The following is a 25,622-nucleotide window of genomic DNA, read 5'->3' as shown; positions in this document are numbered from 1 at the left end:
GCCAGTTTTTTCATTATGCACGCATCTATAAATACATCTCAACTTACTTATCAAGCAACTTAGAAAACTGACTTAGTCGAAATCAACGTGAAAGAAAAGTGATTCCTACTTGGGTAGGCTAGTATGAAATTTGCCGAATCCCTAAATTGAGTACCATCGATGTGTTAGCGGCCCAATGGCTGGACGTAGTTTGTAGCCTTAAATTTACACCGGCACGCTCACAAAGAGAGCCCCGCGTAACAGATCAATTCATATCGTGGCGTTCAGTAAATATTTTCTCCCAACAAAAGTTTTTGTTGCCCTACGTTTCAGTTGACTCTGCCGCTCGCTTACGGTACTACTCGCACTATGGGCCAGCGCGAACTGATGCGAGCAGCAATCAGTGGCGACAGTGGAACAGCCTTACGTTTGTGTACTTTTGGTGGTCATGTTTGCGCAATCGGCATCTTCCCAAACTCCGATAGGCTGAAGGACTACGCTTTACCTTTATTTTATCTCGCTGCGCTGGTCGACACCTGCACTCGACAGAGTTATGTCGCCTTTCTAGGCTTCCGAAGGTCTCAACGACAGCGGGCGTTAGCTAGGATGACTGCGTAAGCGCCCAGATCGGCAAACAACAAACCAGCTTCCTGCTATCGAACGAGCCAATATTTATGTAGCGGCGAGCAAGGCAGATTTATGTAATCGTTTGGTGCTTGTGGCGGCGGTGATTAAGCGAAACAGACTCTGACACATCGAAGATCGGAGCATCAGATCAAAATTCGGTGGGGTCTCTTTGTGGCACCGATTTCTCGACGATCCGAAGTGAGCCGAATAAGCTCAGCATAGTCGAAAGAGCTCACCTCGGCCGATGTTATGCTTAGGCTAGCCACAGTTACTTAAACCGCAAAACACTGCTTAATGTTCTTTAGAATGACTGCCGTCATATTCATAGATCAAGTGCCGCTTTAGAGAAAACAGACAATTTAGCAAAAAGTGACTTTTGACACAGATTTGTCAGAACGACAAGTCGATTTGTGACCGGTGATTGAAATCTGTTCAGTGCTAAAGCGAATGTTTGTACAGCGCTGGAAAATGTTAGTCCGAGTCAAACGTTGATTGATTCTATTAAGCATGCTTATGTCCAAAGCCCTCCCCGCCCCTCTCTCCCTCTCTCTATCTCTCTCTCTTATTGATGTGTGCCTACGTAACCTGCACATTTTGAACTTGAAGCGTGGGTGCTGCACGTGCAGAAGAGAAGCGCTTTTGTGTAGTGACGTAAATATACAGCTCATTATTATGTTCCACCGACATATATGGTATTGGCTTTGTAGTGATATATCGGTCAGTCAGCGCTGGCCGATGATGGTCCAATATGTAGCTCTATGATGATTGCTTCATGCACTGGTCATTATCAGGCCTGAGCTGTTGAGAAAGTGCTCCGTGTGGCAGAAGCACATCGATCATAACCATGGCCATGACCACGTCTGATCGCAAAGCTTCGTAATGTAATTCGCTGCTTTTAATCGAGTCGACGGTGTCGCGCTAAAAGGTCAGTCGGTCTTAAGCGGGATCGCCGTAGCAAAAAATGACCTCATCTTTCACCTAATTATTCTATATCTGGCGAGCGGCGTTAACGCCGACAGTTGCAGAAAGATCCGCGCAGTTCGGTACTACGAACTCTGCTCCGAAGACCATTGATACGAGTTGGCTGGGCGTATAGCAGCCATTGGGTCTCATATAGAAGCTGGTTCGTATTGGAGGTGCCCTGGGTAATAACAATGCATCCACTTGAAAACGAGTGTCCCTTTATCGATACAAAACGTTGTAGTAGTGCGACCGAAGACAGCTCGAAATGATCAATTGGTTAGTTGGGTCTTTAATGACAAAATGGAAAAGCAAATGGGTGACATTGATATCGCCTAACTACCTAAAACGACCACTGCCTATTTTGATTCGACTCAAGTACCTTCGCGTTTTTGCTGTACCGTTTCGCCCGATGTTTTGTTATGTTATGCGAGCAGTGGCCAGAGATAGTGTAGGACAGCGGCCATACAATGATCGAATTGACAAATGCTGATAGATATGAATGACGATGTCCCTTCCCATTCCTGCGAAATAGACATTGCTGATTAGTTGATTGGCCGCGTGGTGTGACGTGTGGAAGCAGACGGCTATAACAGCTTGAGCGATGCATACCGCTGTGTGAGAAAGGCACCGCTTTTCAGGACCACTTTATGCCGATGATCGACGTCTACGCAGAGAGAAGCGTAACTTTGTCAACTAATTTGAGAACGTTTAATCTAAAATAGTATCAGCTAAAGCTGCTCATCCGAATTCAACCTTCTGTGAGTCGTCGTCGTCGTTGTTGTGCTGGATGCCGCGCTATTCAAATGGCAGTCAATAGGGAATTTCAACTAAAGCTTGAACTCATATGATGTTGGGTGTAGCCTGCGCTAGCGTCGATTGTCACGTAATCTCAAGCAAAATAACCATAGCGAACAATCAATTCAAGCCACTTATCCGCTTTTTCTGATACATATATAATAAGTCAAGCTGGTCTTACCTGGGCTCATAGAAGTGCCATAAGTTAAGTATCGCTTCAATTCAACATCAGCTGGGATTACTGCTCTACACGGCGCGTTTCCGATCCTCGGCCTGCACTTCCACCATACCCGCCCCCTGATACCATAGCATCCCCCCGCTTAAGCTTTTCTGGCGGCATTAGCTTCTGCCATTTGATGGTGCCAGCAGACGGAGAACCTCCACCATTATGTCGCGATGAGCCCCTGAGCTCCCTGCGTTGCTCAGGTGATTTGAACGGGACGATTTAAGGGTCACAAGTGTTCTTCTCCCTATCGTCCTTTCCTTCCAATCTTTGCGTAATGACGGGCTGCAGGAGCAAAACGATGACGCAGGCGAGAACGACGCCTTGTTCCAAGCCCAAACCGGAAACCTAGGTGTTCCTTATGGACGACATATCGCTTTCAGTTCGCTTATCCTACGCAAGCAACTCCACGAGGCTGCCTAACCTGGTCTCATTTCATGCTCTCCAGTGCCACTACGAAGATCCACATTGTTACTCGTTCTCTAGCCGGCTGGGAGAGAGACGGCGCGTCGGCGGCGAAATCATTACCTAGCCTGTCGTTGCAACCAGAGAAAGGTACAGACTCTGCTAGCTCAGACGGGAGCAGCTAGGCGTGCATACATGTATGTGAGCTCGATCGTCGCCGGTCGTCTCAAGCCGTCGCTGGAGCCAGCAGCTCTAATAAAGTGATCGCTCCTGGATATTATCCCCTAGCGCCCAGCTACCCCCGGCCGATGAAGAGAGCAACACTGGCTTCTCCCTCTACTCAGTATCGCTTCGAGCCACCTCGATTCGAGCTGCTCTTTTAGCTGGCGTTGCTTCGGTCTTTCAGCTATAGGTACCAGGCAGAAGTTGCTCCATGTCATGATGGGGCGCAACGACGCAGCGGCGGGGTGGGTGCTAATCCGAAACATCTGAGGCCACCAGGACGACGAATACAGGCAAACCACTACCGAATAGTGATTGCTTGCTGATCGAGTCGTTGTCGCTGGCAGCGGTGCGAGTTGTAGGCGCCGGCTGGTAGGCGCTGCTGACTGGCCGAACCGACCTAGGAGTTAAGGATTGCCGCTCCATGGCTTATTGAATCTTGGAGTCGCTAGCGGGCGGACTGAAGCTGAACTTGCCTCTGTGGCCGCCATTAACCGGAGGCCGAGACAAAGACAAGGATCACGACGATGGAAGGCGAGACAAAAGGATATAGATACAAACACGATGGGGGGGAGTGTCGCTACTGTTTAGAGAAGATCGCGAGAGATTGTCCTCCGACGAATTGAGATATCTCATTGAAGAACATCGCTATATCTAGAGTGCTACGGCGGAAACACAGCTGCAGGGTGACACTTGCACCAACGTTTGAGCGGCGGTTTAGGTCAGACTGGATAGAAAAAGGTAGGCTTATGATGTGGAATTCGTGCGTAGGCGCCATCCAGAAAGATAAACGCATTAACTAGAAGGTAACGCGTCGGAGTACTCGTATGTAGTAGTTAAGCAGATATGATAAGAGTCTGAGCGCAGCATCTTATCGCAAAAATGGGTCGATAGTAATTAAAGCGGCATCGAAGTTGCCGCCAACGAGTTGTCGTGGCGTGAAAAAAATACAACGACAAGCAGCATCCAGAACTTTTGAATATGAACGATTAAGGCGTCTTTCATGTTTCAGACTATTTTACTAATTATTCGTTTGCTATTAATACATAATTTTCGATCCGGCTTTGTTCATCCAGAAATAAAACATCTTTCGTGAATTAAACACCGGATTCCCGACAAAAGAAGATCCTTCATTAAGTGTAATAGACGGATGTTGTCTAAAGGTATCGTGGTATAATGTCTGAAAGGCAATGATTCATTGGAATAGCTCACATTGCATGTCCTTTCCGCAATCAACGGCGGATTCTGTTACCTTTACATTTGACAAATGCTGGAGTATTTTTCAACAAGTGAAGCACTGTATAATAATAGCACATCGACAAGTGTACAACCTGTACACGGCACGTGCCAGTCATGCGTCACATAATTTTCGAGGACCGCATTGGATCAACTAAGATTGTGATACAGTGGGTGAGCTGACATACAGCTGAGCTTAGTGCGACGATACGGTGTATAGATTGTTGCACCATAATGGCAGGCTTTACTAGGTTTTTATCGTTTTTTTCGGCACGTGGCCACACGGACGCCAGCACACGATAAAGCTTCGGAAATTTCAGCAACAATAATACTATAATCAGGTGTGTGCGAGAAGGGAGCGCACATTCAGAGAGCGTAGCGGGCCTTCTTTGATCAGTCCTAGCAGAGTTGTTCGAAGTATCATGTGAGCGATGATCCCACAGGTATCGAGTAACATCAAATTATATATACAGTTATTTTTTCTAATATATTCAGTTTTATGACGCTATTAATAAATAGTAAACTGCGTATCACTGCGTTCGTAGCGTACACTTCAATAGATAGATTAACTAGATGAAAGTGTACTAGTGATGACGGTGAAAAATTAAAATATCGAGTTAGCTAAAGCATTAGTGGAACTGATATCTTCCAACATGTCTCGTTGAGGGCGCGTTGTGTTTGTAGAAACACTGTGAACGAACTGCGTAAGCCTGGCCCAACGCAGCGACTAATACAACAAAATGGTGACAGTGGTCGATAGTATATGTTCTGAGATTCGTAGGACAAACGGACAGAATACAGGTAGGGGGACTAGGTATCTTTCTTTTCACATTTTACAAAATTATAAGTGTGGTATGACTTCATGAAATCCCTTGACCGTTTAACTTGCAGTTCTCCCTTTGCAGATGGTTGATTATAGCATCGAATCACCTAGTTTGAGCAGCCTCAAAAAGCCTTGCTATTCGTTGAAAAACTAGCTTCATCTCTCGATGGATGTTTTTCCTATGAGACAACGGTTCTGTATCCAGATTCATAGAATAACCCTTACGGTAACATTTTCTTCCTCCTGTTGTTTTACTAATATGCTGCCGAACCACCTAAAACACTCGAAGGAGCATCCGCTGAAAACAGACCATGCTGAAACCGCTGCTATTGGACAAACTAAAGTAATCTTTTTCAAGGGCTATTGAAGTTCGCCTCTGCAAACATTTTCAAGCTAATATGCGTAGTAATAACGGCAACAGCTTCATCATAGACGAGTGGGAGTTTGGATGTATGTGTATATAAGCCTATCATATCGACAAAAGCCGTGACAATTACTTTGATTGCTGTCGATGTACAGTCGCTTGGTCTGGCAAGAACAAACTAAATAATACATCTAGAAAAAAACGGCGATATGGTTAACATTTTTAAAGCAAAATAATGAGGCTGCATGCACGGGGTGGCTTGAGTAACGAATAGCAATAACCGGAACTAAGAGCCCCAAAAATGAACGTTCGGGGAAGTCACAGGATCGAAAACGTCCGAAATGGATTAAGCGTCGGAGCTTATCTGAAAGATCCAATTTCGTAATTATTCCATTCCTATTCCTATAATAACGGAACCAGTATGTGTAGGGCTATAACTGCTGTACTAGTATTAAGCATAACTTACAAAAATCCTTACCAAACATTTCTACGATCGGCTTCTATAACCGAAACTATGTCTGACCAGAATTACCGTTGATTATAACCATCCAAAACTGAGATATCATAGAATTTATCGCATTTTAGGCCTTCCTGATCTTCACTAAATATTATTACGCAAGAGTGACAACGACCTCTAGCGGGGTTGAAGTTTCTTCCCCGCCCGCCCGCCTCTATTCGTTTTTTTTGCTACAGCTCCTCTTCCGCCAGCGCCAAACACTGCGACATTCCCGTCAGCTGTGCAATCGTCTGTGAAGTATGAGTGACACATGGAGCAGTTTGACATTTGTCTTCGCCGCCGATGACATCATCATCACGATGACATCGTCAGCGTCAACATCGCCATTGTAGCATAGTCAAGCGACAGCTAATCTAAAGGGGTGCCAATTACTATTTAACTACAAACGGGCAGAAACTGGGTTCCTTTGGTCGCGAACAAAGCTCATACGTGAACAGTTAATTTGCAGTACTATGTAACGCACTAAACATTCAGACTTTATTATAGTGGTTGTATATTGAATATATTCCCGTTACTATTATTAGGGTCGTCGGCAGTAACTAGCTATCATCGCTTCACCTGGTATCAATCAATAACGCAGGACGTGTACAGCGCATCTGTCCACCTTAACCCATGAACATCAACTTCTATTAGTGTACATTTCATTATTTTTATGATCTACTATATTCGTTTGGTACACCTAGCCCTAGACTGCTCAGCTATTTTTTAGTCCACGTATTTCTTTACCGTGTCCTTGCCTTTTCCGCCCCACTTATGGTGGTAGATAGCCCACATTTCAATTGTGTCAGTTATCCCGTACTCGCGGTAAAACTTCTCGCCGCGCCACCGTTGGCCTGATAGCGGCCTGCCGATAGTCTGCTATCTCGAAGCAAAGCATACTTTACCTTTCAAGTTTAAAGTGCCCTACCAAGTACGGGGGCAATGCCGGAACAAAAATAGCTTTCACAAACTCTGTCGTTTCCTGATGCAGAGGAACCTTTCTCGTTTGGATGCGTGACGGATTGCTCCGAACACAACACTTTCATCAGACTGCTTTCTCTCTCAGTCGTTCCAGGAACATAAACGATTAAAACATTCTAGATGGTCGACACGTATACTATCATTCATTCAAGAATACAGACTTGTTTATTATGATTATTATATTTTGAGTACAAATCTATAGACTACACCGTCTTGTTGTCGTGCGTTGCGCATACTAAGTACTATATATAGCCGTCTACGCCAGTAGCGACGAACGAACGAACGAAAGATGTAATCACGTCAATGATCGAATAAAAGACTGATAACCGGTCCATCGAACGGCCTAGGTCCCATGGCCTTGACCAAAATGATATAGCTTTTACAAGTTTTTGGCATTATATTAACACAGTTAGCTTCAATACGCAACTATTACTACTTAAGCCTGCCTAGTTCTCATATTTAATTTGGTCGTGCAGGCATACACGGTAGGACGGTTACGCTTTTTGTAATAGTGAATTAGCGACATACAAAGGGCAGGGCAATTTGCCGGCCACCGCTAACAACTAATAAACAGTTAGATACTTTATTACGAATATAGGCATTGTAATATAGGTTGGTATAAAGCTATAATACAATGGGAGTTGTACTAATCCATTCTACTTTTATTTGTCCTGGCCCGTTTATACGAATCAATGTCTTAATTTATACTGGGCCTTCTTCCTATTGCTTGGTTGGTTCCCTGCACACGCATTGCATGATACTGCGAACGTGTCTCGTCCCACTTATGCAGTTGATAAGAATGATTTGTTGTAGTGCGCCGTCTCTTCGTTGATCTTGTTAGCGCCTTTACGAAATCGCAAGCCTGTAGCCTAAACTTGTCCACCTGGAGAAGCAGGCCATTTTAATGCTCACTGAACGATACTAGGTGGCTTTCGGCTTACACAGTCATCCCATACTAGCCCTAAAAGCGAATCAATATGGCTGGGACGACTGACTCTCGCCGTCTGTACTAGGCTAGGAAAAGATGCTGGCGGTACAGAACGAGTGGCTCTTCTGTCAAATGTAGAGCAAATTCAACCTTCGCTAGGTCCTTCATCGCCCTACTTAATGTGAAGGAAAAGCGATGATGTTTTATACTTGAGCAGTCAGATAGGAGGAACACGCAGCAGGTAGACGGACCCATAGTGGAAAAAGTAAAGAGGGGGCGTTTAGACAGAATCAAGTGTCAAATGCTGGTACGGGAGTCGGATATAAATCCCCCAATACTCGAAATGAACGGCTCAGACTAGTTCTACCCCCGATACTGATTAACGTTAGGTGCGAACATTCTACGCTGTACACTAATCTGCAGCCTCGCTTAACACTGTGAGCGACGGATAATTTTCAAAATAAGACATCGGGATAAACTGATCTCGCCCTGTGGAGATAAATTTGAAACACACTATCCGAAACGCTGGCGTCAAAATTTTTGCATGCTTAAATCAAGAAACACTCACCGTCGGTCAGGAATCACACCCGAAACCTTGCTATTGATAAGCCGGCACACTACGCTAACTAATACTCTAAATAACACATTTCACCATAGTGAAATATATTAAATTTCTTCTCAGCGAGTTTTTCTTTCGCGGGTCAGTTGACCTGCGTCATATATTATGCAGAAAATGAAAACTTTGAAAATTCATTCCGGATGGTTCGTATCGGACTGCCAAACTACCGTAGAACTCTCAATTATTTAAAGAAACACTGTATTATATAGCAATCACCCGTAGTGTATTGTATTTAGTTAGTATTTACTGAGATGGGAGAAAGTTGTCAATGGTAAGCAGGTTCTTTTCAACGAAACCAAAAACTACCCCGTACGAACGATTCTACTTACATTTATAACATTTAGGAGCAACTTCAGCGGACAAGGGTAGGGGAGCATCTGCAAGATGTAGAACGAATCTTGTGATCGTCGCAGAAGAAACATAGAAAATTAACAAACGCCTAATCTTTCATCTTGGCCTTGTTATTCCTACGGCCTCGTACATATTGCACACAGCATATGTTAGATAGACAAATCTATAGACACTAAGCAAAATACTAGGCTGCAATATGATGTGAAAGGATAATGTTTTTGATTAAAAAAAAAAAAGGAGGGCTACGCTTTTAACGTATTAACTTGTGAGAAAAGAGGAGTCTTCTACAAAACGCATCTAAGAGGAAAAGAGAAAATCACGGTTTCTACATAAAAAAAAAAACACTATTTGTCTTATTGGCTTAATTGTCGAATATATATATATATATATATATATGTATATATATATATATATAACTGGCGCTATGGTCCCGACACTGTACATTTCACTTCATTTGCAAGTCAAGAAAAATGGACTGATTTTCAGCGGAGATATCTGACAAATCGTGCACAGATACAAGTGAGCACTGATGTAAACACTGTTAATTAACGTTCAAGTGTTCTGTAGTTGGTCCGCTTGCTAAGAGATACCAGTGGAAGCTCATATTGAGCAGGTCTGTTGTAATAGATATACCGCATAGGCTCTCTAAGTTTGATAGAAACAAACATGCCATTATTGAATAAAGTACGCAAAATCGTTCGAATCTGGGATAACAAGTTCGCTACGCGGGATAAACTAGGATAGAAGGAACGAATAAATTCGTTTGTTAGGTGCTCCCGAGAGTCGCCGCTGATCTTGCCAACGACTTGCGATCAGCGTCACATTCAGTTCGACGTTACTGTCGCATTACTGTCGGTGCGCCCCTTACCACCGTCCGTCGTGCCCGGCGAAATCATACCCGACCCCGTAATGCCCATGATGGCCGAAATAGCAGCCGTAAGAATCCGGACGCTGATGATGTCCATGATGATAACTAATAACAGGAGCATCAGTTACCACCGGAGCGCAACAAGGAAAAGACAGATTTTGTTAGAAAGCAGAAAGTTGAATAAGAAGTAACTTGACGCGTCCAGCAATGCCACGACAGCTGCTGTAGCATTTACCACCTAAGATCCAGTATTATTAAGGTACATCGTGCTAACAGTTATATACACAGCATATAATAATAGGTCATATACTATTGTGCCGAAATAAATCTTTTTCCATCTTCATCTTATTTTTTAACAAGCAATATAATCAAATTAATATGTTAAGGTTAAAGAAGTGTGGATATCATTTCTGACAACTAATCCAGCGTAACGCTTTAATGTGTATTGCAGCTGAAAGCAGTTAATATTAACTTCAAGCGATAATTGGTTTCGAACTGAAAATAGATGGTTCTATAATTGTTTAGATAGGCTTTCAGCTAAGATCAAACAGTACAGACCAGGCCGAGATTTCGACACTCGGATAAGTATCAGACGAATATCGCATCGACTTGGGCTGTGCAAGTTGTGGTCCAGATCAAAACATCGGGTCTGTCGTCGTATCAGTTCAGGGTCCAATGTGAATTGCGGGGCATTGTCTAGTTCTTGGATCTAAGCAATAAGGCCAGTTTAAGCTGTCGATAGCTTCTTAAGCTATCCCATATGCAATTGTTGAGGTCGTACGAGGTAATTACTTGTCGAATGGCTTATACTTCCAGTTAGTGATTTTCATAAGGCAATCGATAGCCGCCTTAGAGGCAAACAGTTGTCAAACACAAACGTTCTATGGGGCAGCACAACGTGTTTTGATATGCAGTATGCTTCGGAGTGTATACGTTTTCACAGAGGTGTAGAAACCCATAATGCTTCCCCTAATTTTAGATAAGGTAGAACGGAGAGAAAGGATAAATTATTTACACTTGCCATATGAGCATCCATACCCGAATGGGTAGCTATGCAATAATTGAAAAAAAAATCATTTTTATGATATTCAAGGACATTGTATTATTATATCCCAGGATTGTGGAGCTTTTTACACACGTCGAGGTCGGCAGGATGCTGTGAGGAGTTGCCGCTTTCAACCAAAGAGAAGATTGACAGACAATGGTGGTGATAATTAATCTAAGTAGCTAGCAAAAGGCGTAATTTCTAAGGAGCGAAGCACGCCATTATAAATTAGATAAACCTTGCTAAGTTCCATCTTACCAAGAGCACCTTATAAGCGTGGCCAATTAGTTTTACTTAATGTATAAGGTGTACTTACTGCTGAATCGGTATTGGGACAAACCGAGATGCTAGGGCCACACCGAGCACCCCGAGTCCCGCGATTTTTTTGAGTTTTCCAGCCACACAGGCTGACAGCAGAAGTAGAACTGCCATAGCCATTATCGGTACGATAGCACGATAGCGTCCGTGGATTTTCATTCCTGCTTACATTCATAAAATTCACAAATGATAATCGCGATGAACAAAGAGAACCTTGGTAACTTTTGTCGTTAAAGAAAGCCGAATATATCATAAATTCGATAAATTTAGGAGGTTTACTAACGAAGAAAAATATGTTAAATATATGTGTCACGTTCATATGTAGCAAATACGAACTTGCATTTTATATGTATTATATATACTGTAATTATACATACATACATACATATATATATATATATATATATGTATAATTACAGTAAACACTAAAAACCATAATATATGCTGGATTATCCGACATTCAAAGATCCGGTAACCGCTTTCCTGTAGGCGACTTTACGTATGAAACAAGTTTTATTCCAAGGGAACAGCTCGTACTTTGGATTTGTTTACGCTCGATCACAATAGGAAGGGGTTTTTCGTAAGCTTTCGTAAGGTATTCCCGTGGTGTTCTCGAAATTGTTAGATCACTGAACACTTACCGTTTGTTCAAAGATGACTTGTCTTGCTATAATACTCCAATTTGTATTATGGCCACTGTAGCATGCGGGAGTTACTTTTAAAAGAACTGTTCAGTCCGCGAAGGCAGCTGGGGCTAAATATGGGAAAGGAGCTCTTTTTTGGGGACTGCTTTTGTTTGGGGAGGGCAGCACACGGTTAATGTTCCCATGCAACTAAAAGTATTCTCTGATCTTGAAATTGATTCAAATGAAAAAAGGAATATGGAACAAATTTAAATTAGACAAGGCAGAGCGTATTGTGTCACTGTTTGACAATGCGATCTTGTAGCAAATGGATTTGAGAGCTCCTTCCAGTTACTCAGAATGAGGCTAAGGTCACAGATGTTAAGCGATTATGAGACTAGTTTCTATGTGAATCCATTATTTGTTGTATTTTACCAGTTTGGTAAGAGTAAGAATTATCTGTTTTATCCTCGTCTTTTCGTTCAACGGGAGAGAGCACCCGTGATTTTTCAGGCTCTTAGATCACATTGGCTCGTATAGTAGGTTAGTTTATATCTTTATTCAGTGCAATTTTTCTATAACCGTTTCGTATACTAAAACCAAACTAGGGATGCAGCGTGGCACATGGAGATCCATGTGCCTATTCTTAGCGTAAGGTGGGTTTATATTAACCCCGTAATCGCCTTCGAAAATGCTGCTTAAGGAAGAGTTTTTATCGATAGGAAGTATTAGTGGACCCTGATGACCCGTTTCGCTTATTTAGACAAATGGGTAATTTCAAACGATGTCCTACGAGTGGACGATAGTTTACAAACCATTACTATTTAAAAAGTATGTGACTTTTTTTTTATATAATAAGCAAACGAAACACTTTTCCCAAAAGGCTACGCCCACATCAGCATTGAATTTTTTAGGTTTTCCATGGTCAAAATAGGACAAATTGCGTATCAAATACGTCTACACACCTGTCATTTAACTAGCTACACAATACACTGCATTTAGTAGTTGCACATTGCTGCTTACACATATATAATTAGCAGCAGAAACAGTAAATTTCTACTGTTCTATGATTGTGGTGTTCAGATCAGTTTCGTGGGCGCTGACTATTATATAATAAATGGAGAATGGAGACGGATACGATGGGGCCAGTCACGCCAATGGCTCGTCCTTTCATGTAATCACGCAAATCATCGTGCCCCCAAATAAAATGCCTATTCAGTACCGTCTGTGCCACAGGAAGCTAATTTAGCGTGATCTATGTTTATAATAATGTACCCATGTCATTAGCCCCCACCTTCCGTGCCGCCGACTACACCGAACACACAGAACGAATATAATCGGAGAACATTTTAGAATATGTGCATTGTTATATATATATATATATATATATTCAAGTAAAATTGCGTGTACTTATAGACATCAAGAACTTAATCGTCGTCCACTAATTATAACATATGAGTGTAAGAAAGCAATGTTATGCACCGTCGTTTTTTTGCCATTATTAAGCTATTGATTTTTATAGCTAAACTTCGCGATTTGATTCTGTCTTCGGTGCGGAATGAGCATCGTAATATGCAACCGATAGACATCGCTCGATAGACGTATAGTAAATTCTATTGGCATGATCAAAGCCACGCATCTCAAAAAATGTCGAAAAATTTTAATTGCTTTTCTTACAAATAGACCTACAGTAGAAACGGTTCCGATAGGACGGGAACGTGGAAGCCGTATGATTTTGCAACAACGTAACTATGATAACATTAGTCCACGTTAAGCTGCCTTGATAGATTGTTTAGTGTTCTTGCTGTTTGTTTGAAATAGCAATGGCCGTATGGCTTGCGTTCTACCTTTATAGCTATATTTATCATACAATAGATCTGATGTTTCAATGACAGGGACTGCTTGTTTGGCCACGTTGAATACAGAAGATAGGCTCACGACCTACACGACTTGAGCCGATGATGGGCTTCGGCGAGCTTAGCCTACACGAGATCAGGCATCACCCATAAGTTTGCCGGAACAGCGGCAGCTGCTGAAGCAGGACTCGAACAGGCCGATAGTTATTGTCGCTGAATGCTAGAGGTCTTTACGGCGACTACTCCATAGCTATTCAGATCATTTCCTTTGAGTAGCACCGCGAATGTCGCTCTCTGTTAACGAACCTAAACGATAGGCGTTTTGCCGTGGATAGCCATCCGTTTACTTGAACATTCGAAGGTATACTTTTCGATCTCGTTTGAATTCGTTGGTATTCCCTACGTACAACAAGATACAGCCAGACGCTGCTTTTGTTAGTCTGTCAAACGTAAAAATACTTTGTGTAACTTTTATTGGATTCACAATAAGTACTTGCAAATGCTGTTAGGACACAGCTCGGTGAATAAGGATCTATTGACGGAGTCCTGCTTTTTATGAGCATACATGCGGGCATTATTGGCCGCTATGATTATTACGCTAAGCATGAAATTGAATGGTGGCATTTGTCGATAAGTTACAAGCAAGTAGGGTACCTAACCGCATTCTGTATCTCAGCTTGTTTCGCTAAAGGACAAAAATTTGTAGCGGACCAGTCCTATCTAATAGCGTGGATTTCATTAGGTCTGCGTTCTTCGGACGAAGTGAGTAAATTTCCGTAATCATTTTCAAATCTGGTCAGTGAATTGAAAGCCGATTACAACTTCAAATCAACTTACTGCTTGTTTCAACGAGTCTATATTAATCGGCGAAGGTTCTTCATTTCGATCTAGGTTATGCAGACCTAAAAAACGCTTTTTTTAGGTTTTTAGGTGAACTATAAAAAGATGGGCTATTACATCCTTAGGCTATGAGTTATACTATTTCTATAAGTTTCGTCTGGTTTGTACCTAAACACATCATACCATAAACACAACGTTCAAAATTTCAACATATTTATTCAACACATATCCATTTCAACTTTTATGCCTTAGAGCACTTATGATTCGAATCAGTATTTAAAACAGCTTGAGGATTATAAAGAATCATCACAGTATCTACATAGACCTAAGTTTTAACAAAGTTGTGTAACTTGTTCAAATTTATTATGCAAGGGATGTTTCAATATTCATATCAGATTAGATTGATCTCGGAGTGTCACAGTGAAAACCATGGTTCCCTTGGGCTTTCACCTAATATTCAGTCCAAAAAAACTGTCAAATTATAATTCCTTTAAATAAGAAACGTTTGTCGTTAATGAAACCACTGTTTATCACTATATAACAGTGTTTTGTGCAAGTGCATATAATAAAAAGCGAACACATCATGTATATATATAATACCTGCATATATATATATATATATATAGGGCCATAAAGCTAGAGAAGAAATTGAACAGTGGCGTAAATTCAGACCTGCAGATATTACATATGCATACTCTTATCAGAGCAGGATGTACCTTCACATGTCAAATGTTTAGCTTTTCCGAAAGTTATTTATCCGACTCATAAAAACTTCTCTCTAGATCTTATTTATCCAGATTCAGATATGGGAGGCATTGTAGCTAAGTTCCGAAGCGATCTAGTTCTTGTCGTGAAGACTGGTGATCGAAAAGGTGCAGGTACAGATGCTAACATATACGCCTTCATCGAAGATGTCAACGGAAACCGAAATGCAGAGGTGAGATAACACTTACCCAATTACCGTAGCTTTACCATAGAAAATGTTTTAGTAAAATGTTTAAAGTAAATGGATGCCAGATAAGGTAATCACTTGAACGTGACCGTTGTCTTAAAGAATTAGTCCAAAATTCCGAATTTTGCCCAGTTCCTTTTAGCCCGAAAAGCCGTAACCAAGAATATTTCGTTGAAACGATTTGTTTGACGCCGACAGCCTGGCAATATTTATTCCAAGTCGTAGGCTTCTCAGCGCTACTAAAGGTACCTCTAGCCTTGTACCCTTAGGCCTAAAGTAATTTATTGTACGTAATTATTTTCCTGTCGTCCAGTGCGTCGTTGACTCTGACGTAAATAACATAAATTGTTCATTCGTGTAAATTAAATTTTGCCACTAATTAGACCAAGCTAGACAACTGGTTAAGAAACGACCATGAGCGAAACTCCACTGGCTTCTACACGGTCCCATCTGAGCCTAAAAGGAACAGGGATGACAAATGCGAACAGTCCGAACAAACCGCTTTGGGTAAACCCGCCTTCCTTGTCTTATGGAGGGACCGGAGTGGGTTCGCGGATGACTGGTTTGTCGAGCGAGTTGAGCTAAGGACACGTGGCTCAAAACAAGTTCTTGCAACCTGGCCTTTGCATCGATGGATCAAAGCCGATAAGAAGTAAATACATTTTAAAGCCAACTCATTCCGTAATGAATTTACTTGTGCTTGACAAATTACCTAATTCATAGCAATTGTTAACACTGACAACCTGATTTGTTTACTAAATACAGATATCGATTTGCCGTTAACGACTGCTTGTTGCCACAAAAAGACACATCCATTAGTCAGCGTCTGGAGGAACTGCGAGAACGACGTGGACTCTTCGAGATGAGTCAAAACTTCGAAGGCGCTCCTCCCCAGTGTCGAAATCCTCCTTTGGCCGCATTCCCGTTAGACGCGGTCAGTTCATAGAAACGTTAAGTTTAAATTTACATTATAATGCTTACTTGGCTGTGTATAAGACCGGAAGGGAATAAAGGCGTCGAAATGGTTTCCGATTGTGACAATTTCGACGATAGCGATGACCAGTGAGATATTAGTTCTCTAAGGCTCTGGAACGTTATGATTGATCACCGAATAGGTTGGCTTCACTGCCTACAAGTAGTACTTAAGAATTAAGCGAAATATGATTTAGTGATAATGACTATAGTCTGTGGTTGTACACTTTCTTTAGCGAGAGTTGACGTCCCTTCGCTCACGAATGGAACATAAACTTATCTCCGGATCTACCTCTGCGTGGTGCTCGCTCGACGACCTTAAAAACATCTATAAATTAGGCTTTCAAGAACCTTCTGTAAGGAACACACTTTTTATAGTATCGTTTTTATCTGGGAGCTTCCTAAAACTGTTACTGTGCAAAAGAAAATGGAATAACTTGCTAACAATAAAAAAATGTATGTTGTTGATTTTCTTTCGCCTAATAAGCTGGTCTTATAATCGCGAACTGACTGTTCTCATACGGATTTGCCAAAACTTCAGGCAATCCACTGCTGGAAGTCTGATGCGTGGTTTGCCGCTCAAAGACTACAAGGACTTAACCCGACTGCCATTAAGTTGTGCACTCGATTGCCCGAATGGTTTGTTAGCTGAGTATCCGACATAGAAATTGCAGCACCTAGGAACAATAGACGATAGCAAGAAACCAATCTATTTAGAGTAGTCAATTATAGCCGTTATAAAACTTAGCGTTTCAATTGGAGAAGAGCGAAAATAATGTTATAGAGTCCGTCCGAAGGCTATTGTTTTATGTTCGCGTTACTATATCTTCTGCTGACTGCAGCAAACAACGACCGTTCCTGCCGTAGCGGGAACTCGACCTTTTCAAATCGCTTTTTTTACTTTGCGTTACTCTTGAGTTGTAAACATTTTATGCCAACATTTTAAAGGATACACGAACTTTAGTCCCTTTTTCGGTACACATATTGGGAAGATTTTTTTTTCATTTTCCAGTCCAAAAAGGTTAAGTTTTTTTTTTCAGTTATCACTAAAATACTGGTGGAAAATCTGTGACCAAGTGTGTCTTTATTTAGTCTCTCAGGAAGCCGAAATGGGGGTCAGATATCGGTCGACAACCTCGAGCTCGAACGGACAATGAAGGAAAAAAAACTTTTCATAATCGATCACAAAATTCTTAGGAATCTGCCTTGCAGGGACGATAGAATGGTAAGTGAACACCTGCCAAACCGGAGTCCACTTAGAGTCAGAATTTACTGCAGCATAACTGTAAAAATAGAGCGATACTATTTGGTTGCAAATGGCTTTAGTCAATATTTAATTTTAGCCTTTAGCCGATAGGTAAATAGTGAGAAAAATACATATGAATTTTTCCATGCAAAGTTCACCTGGATAATGCGGGACCTTCATTTACTTTTAGCGTCACGAAAATCCCATCAAGTTCTGACTTGCTTTGCGGATCCTTGACGTCTCCAATAACGTTAAAATACCTGAATCAGTGATGTCAATGTTTAGCTATCAAAATGTTCGTTTTCAATATGAAAGTCTCTATACACCGTTGGTGTTTGTAAAGAATGCTCCAAAAGACACATAACTTTCAGATTGGACACGATCAGCTTCCGCTTGTTGTTTTGGAGCTAACAAAAAAAAAGCCGATTTTGATTCTAAATCAATTTCAATTGAACTTCAAATAAAAAATTAATTTTCTACGAGACGCTATTTAATTCGATTGAATTTTTTTTTATTGTTGCGCCGGGTAATATCGAGGACGTCAACTGTCTCTAGATAGTAGCTTATTGTAAAGTCGGAGTATTTCGGCAAGCAGGTTCCCTTGCAAGTAGCTAAGAGGACACCATTCGTATGCTCGTAATATAGGTTGTACGTTCGTTCCGGTTCCTCGAATCTTCTCAGCTTGATATTTACACATGAATGATAGTGTAATCTCACTTGATTCAGGTTGTCGCACCGGTCGGGTTATTTGGCGTTGACACTCGGGGAGAGCTGCGGCCCTTAGCGATCCATTTGTTTCCGGATGCAGCTGCTGATAATGTACTCTTCTCGCCATCAGACCCGCCGTACACATGGATGTTAGCCAAAATGTTTTTCAACATGGCGGATGCAATGATACACAGGTTATTACAATTTTTTAAGCGCTACTTTTTTGTTATGTTAGCCTACTTTTGCTGCAGGCTGCAGATAGCTGCATTTCCGCTCATATGGAATGAGATAGTGTTCGAATCACAGAATATCAACACCGATTGGAGTTTCCAACTCAGTCACCAATTTATGGTCACTAAAAACAATTATAGTCAAATAACAGGTATTATAAACATTGTTTACGAAATTTCCGATATATCACATTTAAGCAGCTATCATGAATGTGGCAGCTGCCAAAATCTAGAGATCTTAGATCGTCCTTTTGTAGTTGAGCGGGCCAAGAAAGTAATACATATCACACGTTTCCCTTGTTGGGGCTAAAGTGAGATCTATTGCCTGGAACCCTAGGAAAAAATTAGATTAATTAATTAATTTAATAATTAATTTATAACCGCACCTAATCATTGATCCAATACTATACGAGGTTAATGTTTTTAAAAGAATCCCTACACCTGGCCAAAACGATAACGAAAACTCTGTTTTTAGAATGCGTTTAGTTTTTAAAAACAGAGTTTAAAAAAGTTTTTATTCGTTACTGAGAAAAAGTAATTGATAATACTAGACGACTACTTCGGATGATGTCAAGAACACCCTAGGTCTCATTTAAGCATTAATATGTACAGTTCTATTAAAACAATGATTTATTTCATAGTTCGTTTGTTTGCGACGTCCGGAATTAATTAAAGCTAATTGTAGTTGATTATCTGTCTTAGTACGAGGCTGCATCTTCTAACAGCTCAAACCTATATGACAATGAAGCAATCCAAACGATAAAAAAATCCTATTTATAAACCTGTTTAAAGGAACCTGCTCGCATGATTTACGTGGCCTCTTACATTCAAGCCTCTGATAGCCCTTGTGAAATTGCTTCCTCTATCATCTAGGAGTTGGTTATGGTACGGATTATGTCATCTCCTGCCCGAGAGCATTTGGGTCTCAGCCAATCGCTGCCTGTCAAGTTCGCATCCTATCTATAAACTGCTGGAGCCGCACCTTAGGCCTGTTATTCGAGCTAACTCGTAAGCAGACAGGTTTTTTTTTAGCAAAAATATCTTGTCATAGAGACTATTATAGAAAGTTCATAGAACTCGGCGGCTTGCTTCATCTGGTGACCAAATAACCCTAGCTTATTTAGTGCTCCCGTTTTTAGCTTCCGTTGCTATAATTATTAACTGCTATAATTATGTTTCAAAACAAAAAATATGTTTCATTTCTGTTTGTTTTTAGATACCTTCAATGTGAACTGATGAGCCCTGGAGGATGGATGGACTCCACTACCAGTATAGGAATGCGCGGTCTTCAGGCCATCATTGGTCGAGCTTTCGAGGACTTCCACATTATTGACGATCTCGACATTCGGAAAGTGATCACACGGAATGGAGTATGTATAGTTACGCGGAAAAACGGTATACAAACAAATGTTTACATGGCTGCTTCGTGTAACATCACGAACGCTTCGACAGAAGCAGGAATCGGCCGAATAAAGTTAGCTTACTTCCTGCACTCCTATCAACACTCCTAGGCCGGTTTGATTTCCAGAACTCCACGGTACTTGACTAGGTTACGCCCGCTGACACTGAAATCTAGCTAATATACATTAACTAAAATCAATCATGGCTATATTTTTCCCTTTGGTTTTGTCTCGGCTACTTGCAGACAGGCGATAAGACTTTAAAAGAGTATCCCTTCCGCGACGATGCACTTCAAGTCCAAGATGCAATTCGTACATACATCTGCGCTGTGCTCGAACACCACTATCGTAAGTTTTTTTTTTGTGTAGGAGCTCCGAAAGCGAATGATTAAATTAGAGACAATTCCCATAGTAGATGATGCAAAATGATACGGCAAGCTGATCGTGTGCATTGAGTTCGTGTATGGATGATCGCTAGCTATTACGGAGGCAGTACTGCCCCAAACGAAAGAAGCGCGGAGAGCAAAGCAGCGACGCGCTAGATCTAACCCATCACCGCCAACTGGCACTCTTGCATTCGTATGAAATCCGATTAGCAATAAAAAAATCAATATTAATGGATGCTTCCGAAACTTTCAGAAATGCCTTATGCTATAGGAAGGAAAGGCATAAAATAGGTCTTTTACTGACCGCTCGCTGTAAGGACGGTCACTGTTGAAAAACAATGATCTTAGAAATTAGAGTTGATTCCAATGTACATGACTGACATTCTAGTTAACCCAGCTGACATAACGGAAGACAGCGAGCTGAATAGGTGGTGTGATGAAATGTCAAAAAGCAGACGCAAAGGAGGATGCCAGATTAAGGTTAGTGAATTAAACCATGTAAATTAAATACAGCACAGGAAGGATTTCGATAAAATCACGATAGTCTATGTTGACGAATTTAAAAGCTTAAGTATCTGTTTCGTTACACGTAGTGATTGGTCGTTATTGTTATCGTCAATTTCTTCTAGTAGTTCTCGCCTTTCAGGGTATTCCATCGCCTATTGATCGTGAGGGCTTGCTGAGCTTGCTGACAAACGTGCTTTCATTGGCATCACTCTTCAACGCTGTATATGGCTCAGGCCAATATGACAATCTCGCATTTCCACCGAACTACCCGTCTGCGATGAGGGGAACCATCCCCAGAGATAACGTTGGTGTCTTATTAACTTGTCCTTTTTTTTCTCGCTGTCGCTTTGTTACAAATCCTGGTTATTTGAGAAAACTGCAAGTTGGCGGTATAAATGAAAAGCTTCTTACTTATATGTGTCTTAACTGGCCAGGGACAAAATATATCTGAAATATTCTCTTCATTGTCTAGCATCCGCGGACTGAAGGCGAACTTGTCAGTCAGTTGCCTTCAAAGGAGGCAACACTGAGCTGGATTTCGGTGATCCGCTTCCTTTCGGCGAGGCCATTGCACATCTTCGCTAATATTGTCGAAGTTCATCTTTCACATCCTGCGGACAAGGAAGCTCTGCAAGCTCTTCAATGGAGGCTTAACCAGGTTGGCCAGCCAATGGTAGATGCAGTTCCTATAAAGACATCTAAGGAACTTCATTTTTCTAAATCGTGTTTTCAGGAATTATAAATCTTAGATGTATCAGGCTGCCAATAGAAAAGACTGAAACCATCGCTTTGGAATGTATCAACTACTAAGTTCTTCGATGCCTGTTGACGGTACTCATATATATTGGCTTTTGTCAGTAAAACGGGTACCTTTCTGGTAGTATACCTAAAAAGGAAGCGTAGCTGAGTCAAGACAGCAGCTCTCGAAGAAAAATGTATCTAAACATTTTGTCTTTATACTAACCTGTTTATTCACTGCAAAGCCATTATTAAGTTGTCTTAATAATTGATAAGTTGACTATTGCATTTACTATCCGCGTTCTTCTAGTTTTCGTTTGTATCTAGTCAGGTGTTGTATTCTGTTACAGGTGAAACAAGTAGCACTCTTAAGAGGCTTGCTACATTCAACTATTAAATTTCGACCTGAAAACGTCCTTCATTCACAGTCAGCAAAAGAAAAATTGAAAACCATAATTTTTTTCTCCAAACAATATAACATAATATAGTATATCGGATATAGTAGTGTACTCATATACCAAGTATCATATTTGATCGGTCTTTTAATAAATTTTGGTCATTTTTTAGGCTTAGTTATTTAGAATCAAAATTAGCAAGCTTGATCCAAGTGTTTGACACGCTCTCTATCTAGACAGCCCTGCCTTTACACTGTTTACGTCTTGATCGGATTCGTTAATAGTTATCTTTCGTATGATTTAAACCTGAGATGGGAGAACCGCGTACCTAAAAGTGCATTACTGGTTTCTTTCTGGAGCTAAGACAACGCGGTTGCGTGTTATTAAAACTAATTTTCATACTTTAGAAATTGAAGTCTCGTCCTGGAACAATAGAACACCTTTCTTGGAGGTATAGGAAGGTGACGCAAGAATATCAAAAGCTACCTGCTATGCATTGGCCTCCGCAATGTTTTAAGTGGCCTGAACTGAAGAGCACTAGCGGTGATCGTAAGGGAAGAGGGTGGACCTTACACGAACTTAGTAAATGTGCCAGTATTATCCGCTTGAGAGTACACACATGCATTATATTTTAAATCGCGAAGTAAATTGTTTCTCCGCAGGATCGATACCTTTTTCACAGTTGCTAGAGCGCGAAAGGTGAACTTAGGATAAATCATTACATGGATTTGGCTGAAAAAAATTTGGTGAGGTCGGTAAGGACATGGTCGAACGGTAAACGCTGATCGCCGCCCGGCCTGAATCGTCGAATTGACTGAACAAATGGAAAGTAAAGATTAAGCAAAGGACAGCGTATGGAAATGTTGTTGCACGAAAGAAACAGACTTGGCATGGCGCCAAACTATGAACGAGAATTTTTCGCGCCCGTTTATAAAATCTAGAGTCCGTTCCCTTGGACTATAGCTGTTCAAATCTCATCATGTAGCAACATGACCTAGAATGCAAACAATTCAACATAAGAGACGGAAGTCCGAAAATAAGTTTACACTGATTGTACGGGTCGTCTTTACGGGTGCCCCCTTCGCTCGCCAACGAATTCGTCCGATGCCCACCGGTACCAAAAGGCCATTAGCCTCACCTAACCTTGGTAAACTCAAGGACTGACCCCAGCAGGGGTGTCTGGTACCGTCTAGAAGTGAAAAGGACGAAATCACTCTTTGATCGATCGGTTAACATAAAACAAAAGTAATGAAAAAGCGCAGCGTACGCATGCATAATGTACAACCCTGCTGATCCACTAAAAGTAACACGTTTGAACTTTCAGATCTCGCAAACGATCAGACAAAGTAACGAGAGCCGCAAGTTCGCGTATACCGCACTTGATCCTGAGAATATCCCTAACAGCATTGAAATATAGCGCTGCTCGAACACTGCAACAGGAGATGAATGACTCGTAGAGCTGCTTCGGGCAGTCTTTTGGCTACATCGAGATGCTGTTTCCAAACAATTATAAAGCTTCTGCCTTAAATGTCTTAAAAGGTATCTTTTACCTATAAATAAATTCTATAAATTAGCAATTGATGCTGGGCAAAAAGCGGACCATGGCTGACTTAATACAACTTATGGATTTCAGATGAAAGTGTTATATATATATGTTTGCGATTTCACTTGATGTGTTTTTGTCTGTAATAGTATACAAGTAACTAACTGTGATAGGTTTCGATCAAATAAAATATATTTCATCGAAAAATGGCGGTGGAATTCTCATTCGAGCACACAGTGACTGTTGATGACTCGTATTGTCCTGAAGGTAAGCCACAATGCGTCCTATAGTTATAGGCCGTACACCTACAGATATTTTATAGCATTTTCTTGTAAGCGACAATAATAATAATGGTCTCGGTAGATATGTAGATATAGATAGCTTTTAGGTACGAACTAAAGATGATGGACTTCCTCCAAATATGAAATATATTACGTATTAAGCTTATTATTAAACTGTAAAAAAAAAGACTTGAGAAAATAAAAACTTAAAATATAATTAATTGTACGTTAGACACTGTTTTATTTAAATACTGTGGGCGACATTTGGATCAGTTGGCTATTTATTATATTATCACTTAGTTTTTATTAACCACTTATTATCTATTTATGAAATCAATCGGGTAGATAAAATTTAACCATATAATAAACCTAAATCGAACTAAATTGTCAAACCGAATCACGATTGCAGGCGATTGAGACGGAAAAACAGTTTCAGACTTTGTTTTTAGTTAATCCAAATATAATTCCATGGATAATGTATAACGTGCAGGCCATTTAGTAAGCCAAGGGCGTTGCTGATGACCAATTGGAACGTTGGAGATCCAAACGATTGGGGAACATAGGAAATATTCCATGGACATAGGAGTTCTAGATTTGAAAAGCCGGCACAAAATGTTAGAGGCCAAATAGCGATGTGTTGCCTGACCTTTTATTAATCAGTATCTTATAGGCTCAGGCCAGCGTATGCAATTAATACAATTAAAAAAAGGCATTGCAAAGTGTAGTTAACCTGAAATATTTATTGCAACGTGATATACTCACATCCCATATTATGGGGATGTCCTATTTGATTTCTATTTGGGTTCACCAATATCATATCAGCTATGCTGGGTTTGAATATGGTGGTATGACGTATACGTATATCTATAAATAACAGATTTCTCCTGTTATGGGTCTATTAGGTATACTCAAGGTTACCACTATTCATAATAAATACCGTTTCATTGACAAGTAGGATAATATTACCACATGAAATAGGTCGATTTCAATTTCAGGTCGATTTCAAATAGGTCGATTCAATCACTATATTCCAAAGAAAAATGAAAACGGCTCAGATAGAAGCAAAAATAGAACTTAGAGGCGCTCCCAGATAACGCCCTATCAAACGCTTGTCCTGCATTCTATGGTAATAATAGTAAATATATATATATATATATATATAGTAATACAGTAAATATAGTAAGAAAAAGAAATAATTTCCTTATCGTATGTATGCACTTTTGTATGTGCATGCTGCATTCGTGGATACATTTGCATGATAACAGCTCATTACTGGCTTCGATGGCTGATATCGTTGACTGCATAAAGCAAAAAAACCTTGCTACCTTGACCAAAGGCTTTAAATAGCAAATATTTCTATTGGACTATGTTGAATAGATAGATAAAGATAAAGCAACTGTATATCTACTACATGATTACAGTTTTGTCAAAAAATAATGATACTAAAAAAAGCAAGAACCGATTGGCTTGTGAAATTTTTCCAAGGTCCAAATATAGTAGGATAATTAGTTAAAGCAGGCATAGCTAAACGCTGAGCGTCAGGAGATTGAAACCGAAATTAGTGTATTTGATAACAAAAAAATTATAGATATATATGATACGCAGTAGAGGTCTTTATGAGAGTTTTTGCGCTGCTATACTATATAATATTTTCCCTCCTCAAATAGTTAACACTGTACAACAGAAGAATCCGATATATATA

General features: G+C 40.8%; 1 protein-coding gene across 2 annotated transcripts; it reads left to right on the top strand.

Moving 5' to 3' along the window:
• Window positions 1–13,946: 13,946 nt before the first annotated feature.
• LOC111245717 (allene oxide synthase-lipoxygenase protein-like) lies at window positions 13,947–23,937 on the top strand. Of its 2 annotated transcripts, none has more exons than XM_022794408.2 (15): window positions 13,947–14,083; window positions 15,345–15,499; window positions 15,898–16,166; window positions 16,280–16,448; window positions 16,723–16,842; window positions 17,028–17,125; window positions 17,579–17,711; window positions 18,459–18,634; window positions 19,544–19,678; window positions 19,887–20,040; window positions 20,316–20,418; window positions 20,845–20,936; window positions 21,103–21,267; window positions 21,436–21,621; window positions 23,421–23,936. In XM_022794408.2, the coding sequence occupies exons 2-15, from the start codon at window positions 15,368–15,370 to the stop codon at window positions 23,511–23,513; spliced, it is 2,025 nt and encodes a 674-aa protein (XP_022650143.1). In that variant the 5' UTR covers window positions 13,947–14,083; window positions 15,345–15,367; the 3' UTR covers window positions 23,514–23,936. The 2 variants fall into 2 exon arrangements, with proteins under 2 accessions (XP_022650143.1, XP_086836765.1); XM_086980639.1 differs by having other exon boundaries at window positions 13,962–14,484; window positions 23,421–23,937.
• Window positions 23,938–25,622: the final 1,685 nt, after the last annotated feature.

Source organism: Varroa destructor, unplaced genomic scaffold, assembly GCF_002443255.2.
Source record: "Varroa destructor unplaced genomic scaffold, Vdes_3.0 BEIS01000002.1, whole genome shotgun sequence".
NCBI classification, from domain to species: Eukaryota; Metazoa; Arthropoda; class Arachnida; order Mesostigmata; family Varroidae; genus Varroa; species Varroa destructor.
Note: the sequence above shows the minus strand (reverse complement) of the source record. Positions and strands in the feature narration are given on the sequence as shown.

Bases quoted from the DNA above. Each gene is read 5' to 3' on its own strand.
- LOC111245717 (XM_086980639.1), top strand. From the start codon at position 15,368: ATGGGAGGCATTGTAGCTAAGTTCCGAAGCGATCTAGTTCTTGTCGTG. The intron at 19,679-19,886 runs GTAAGCAGACAG...GTTTGTTTTTAG, and splicing joins CCTGTTATTCGAGCTAACTC to ATACCTTCAATGTGAACTGA. The intron at 21,268-21,435 runs GTTGGTGTCTTA...TTCATTGTCTAG, and splicing joins GAACCATCCCCAGAGATAAC to CATCCGCGGACTGAAGGCGA.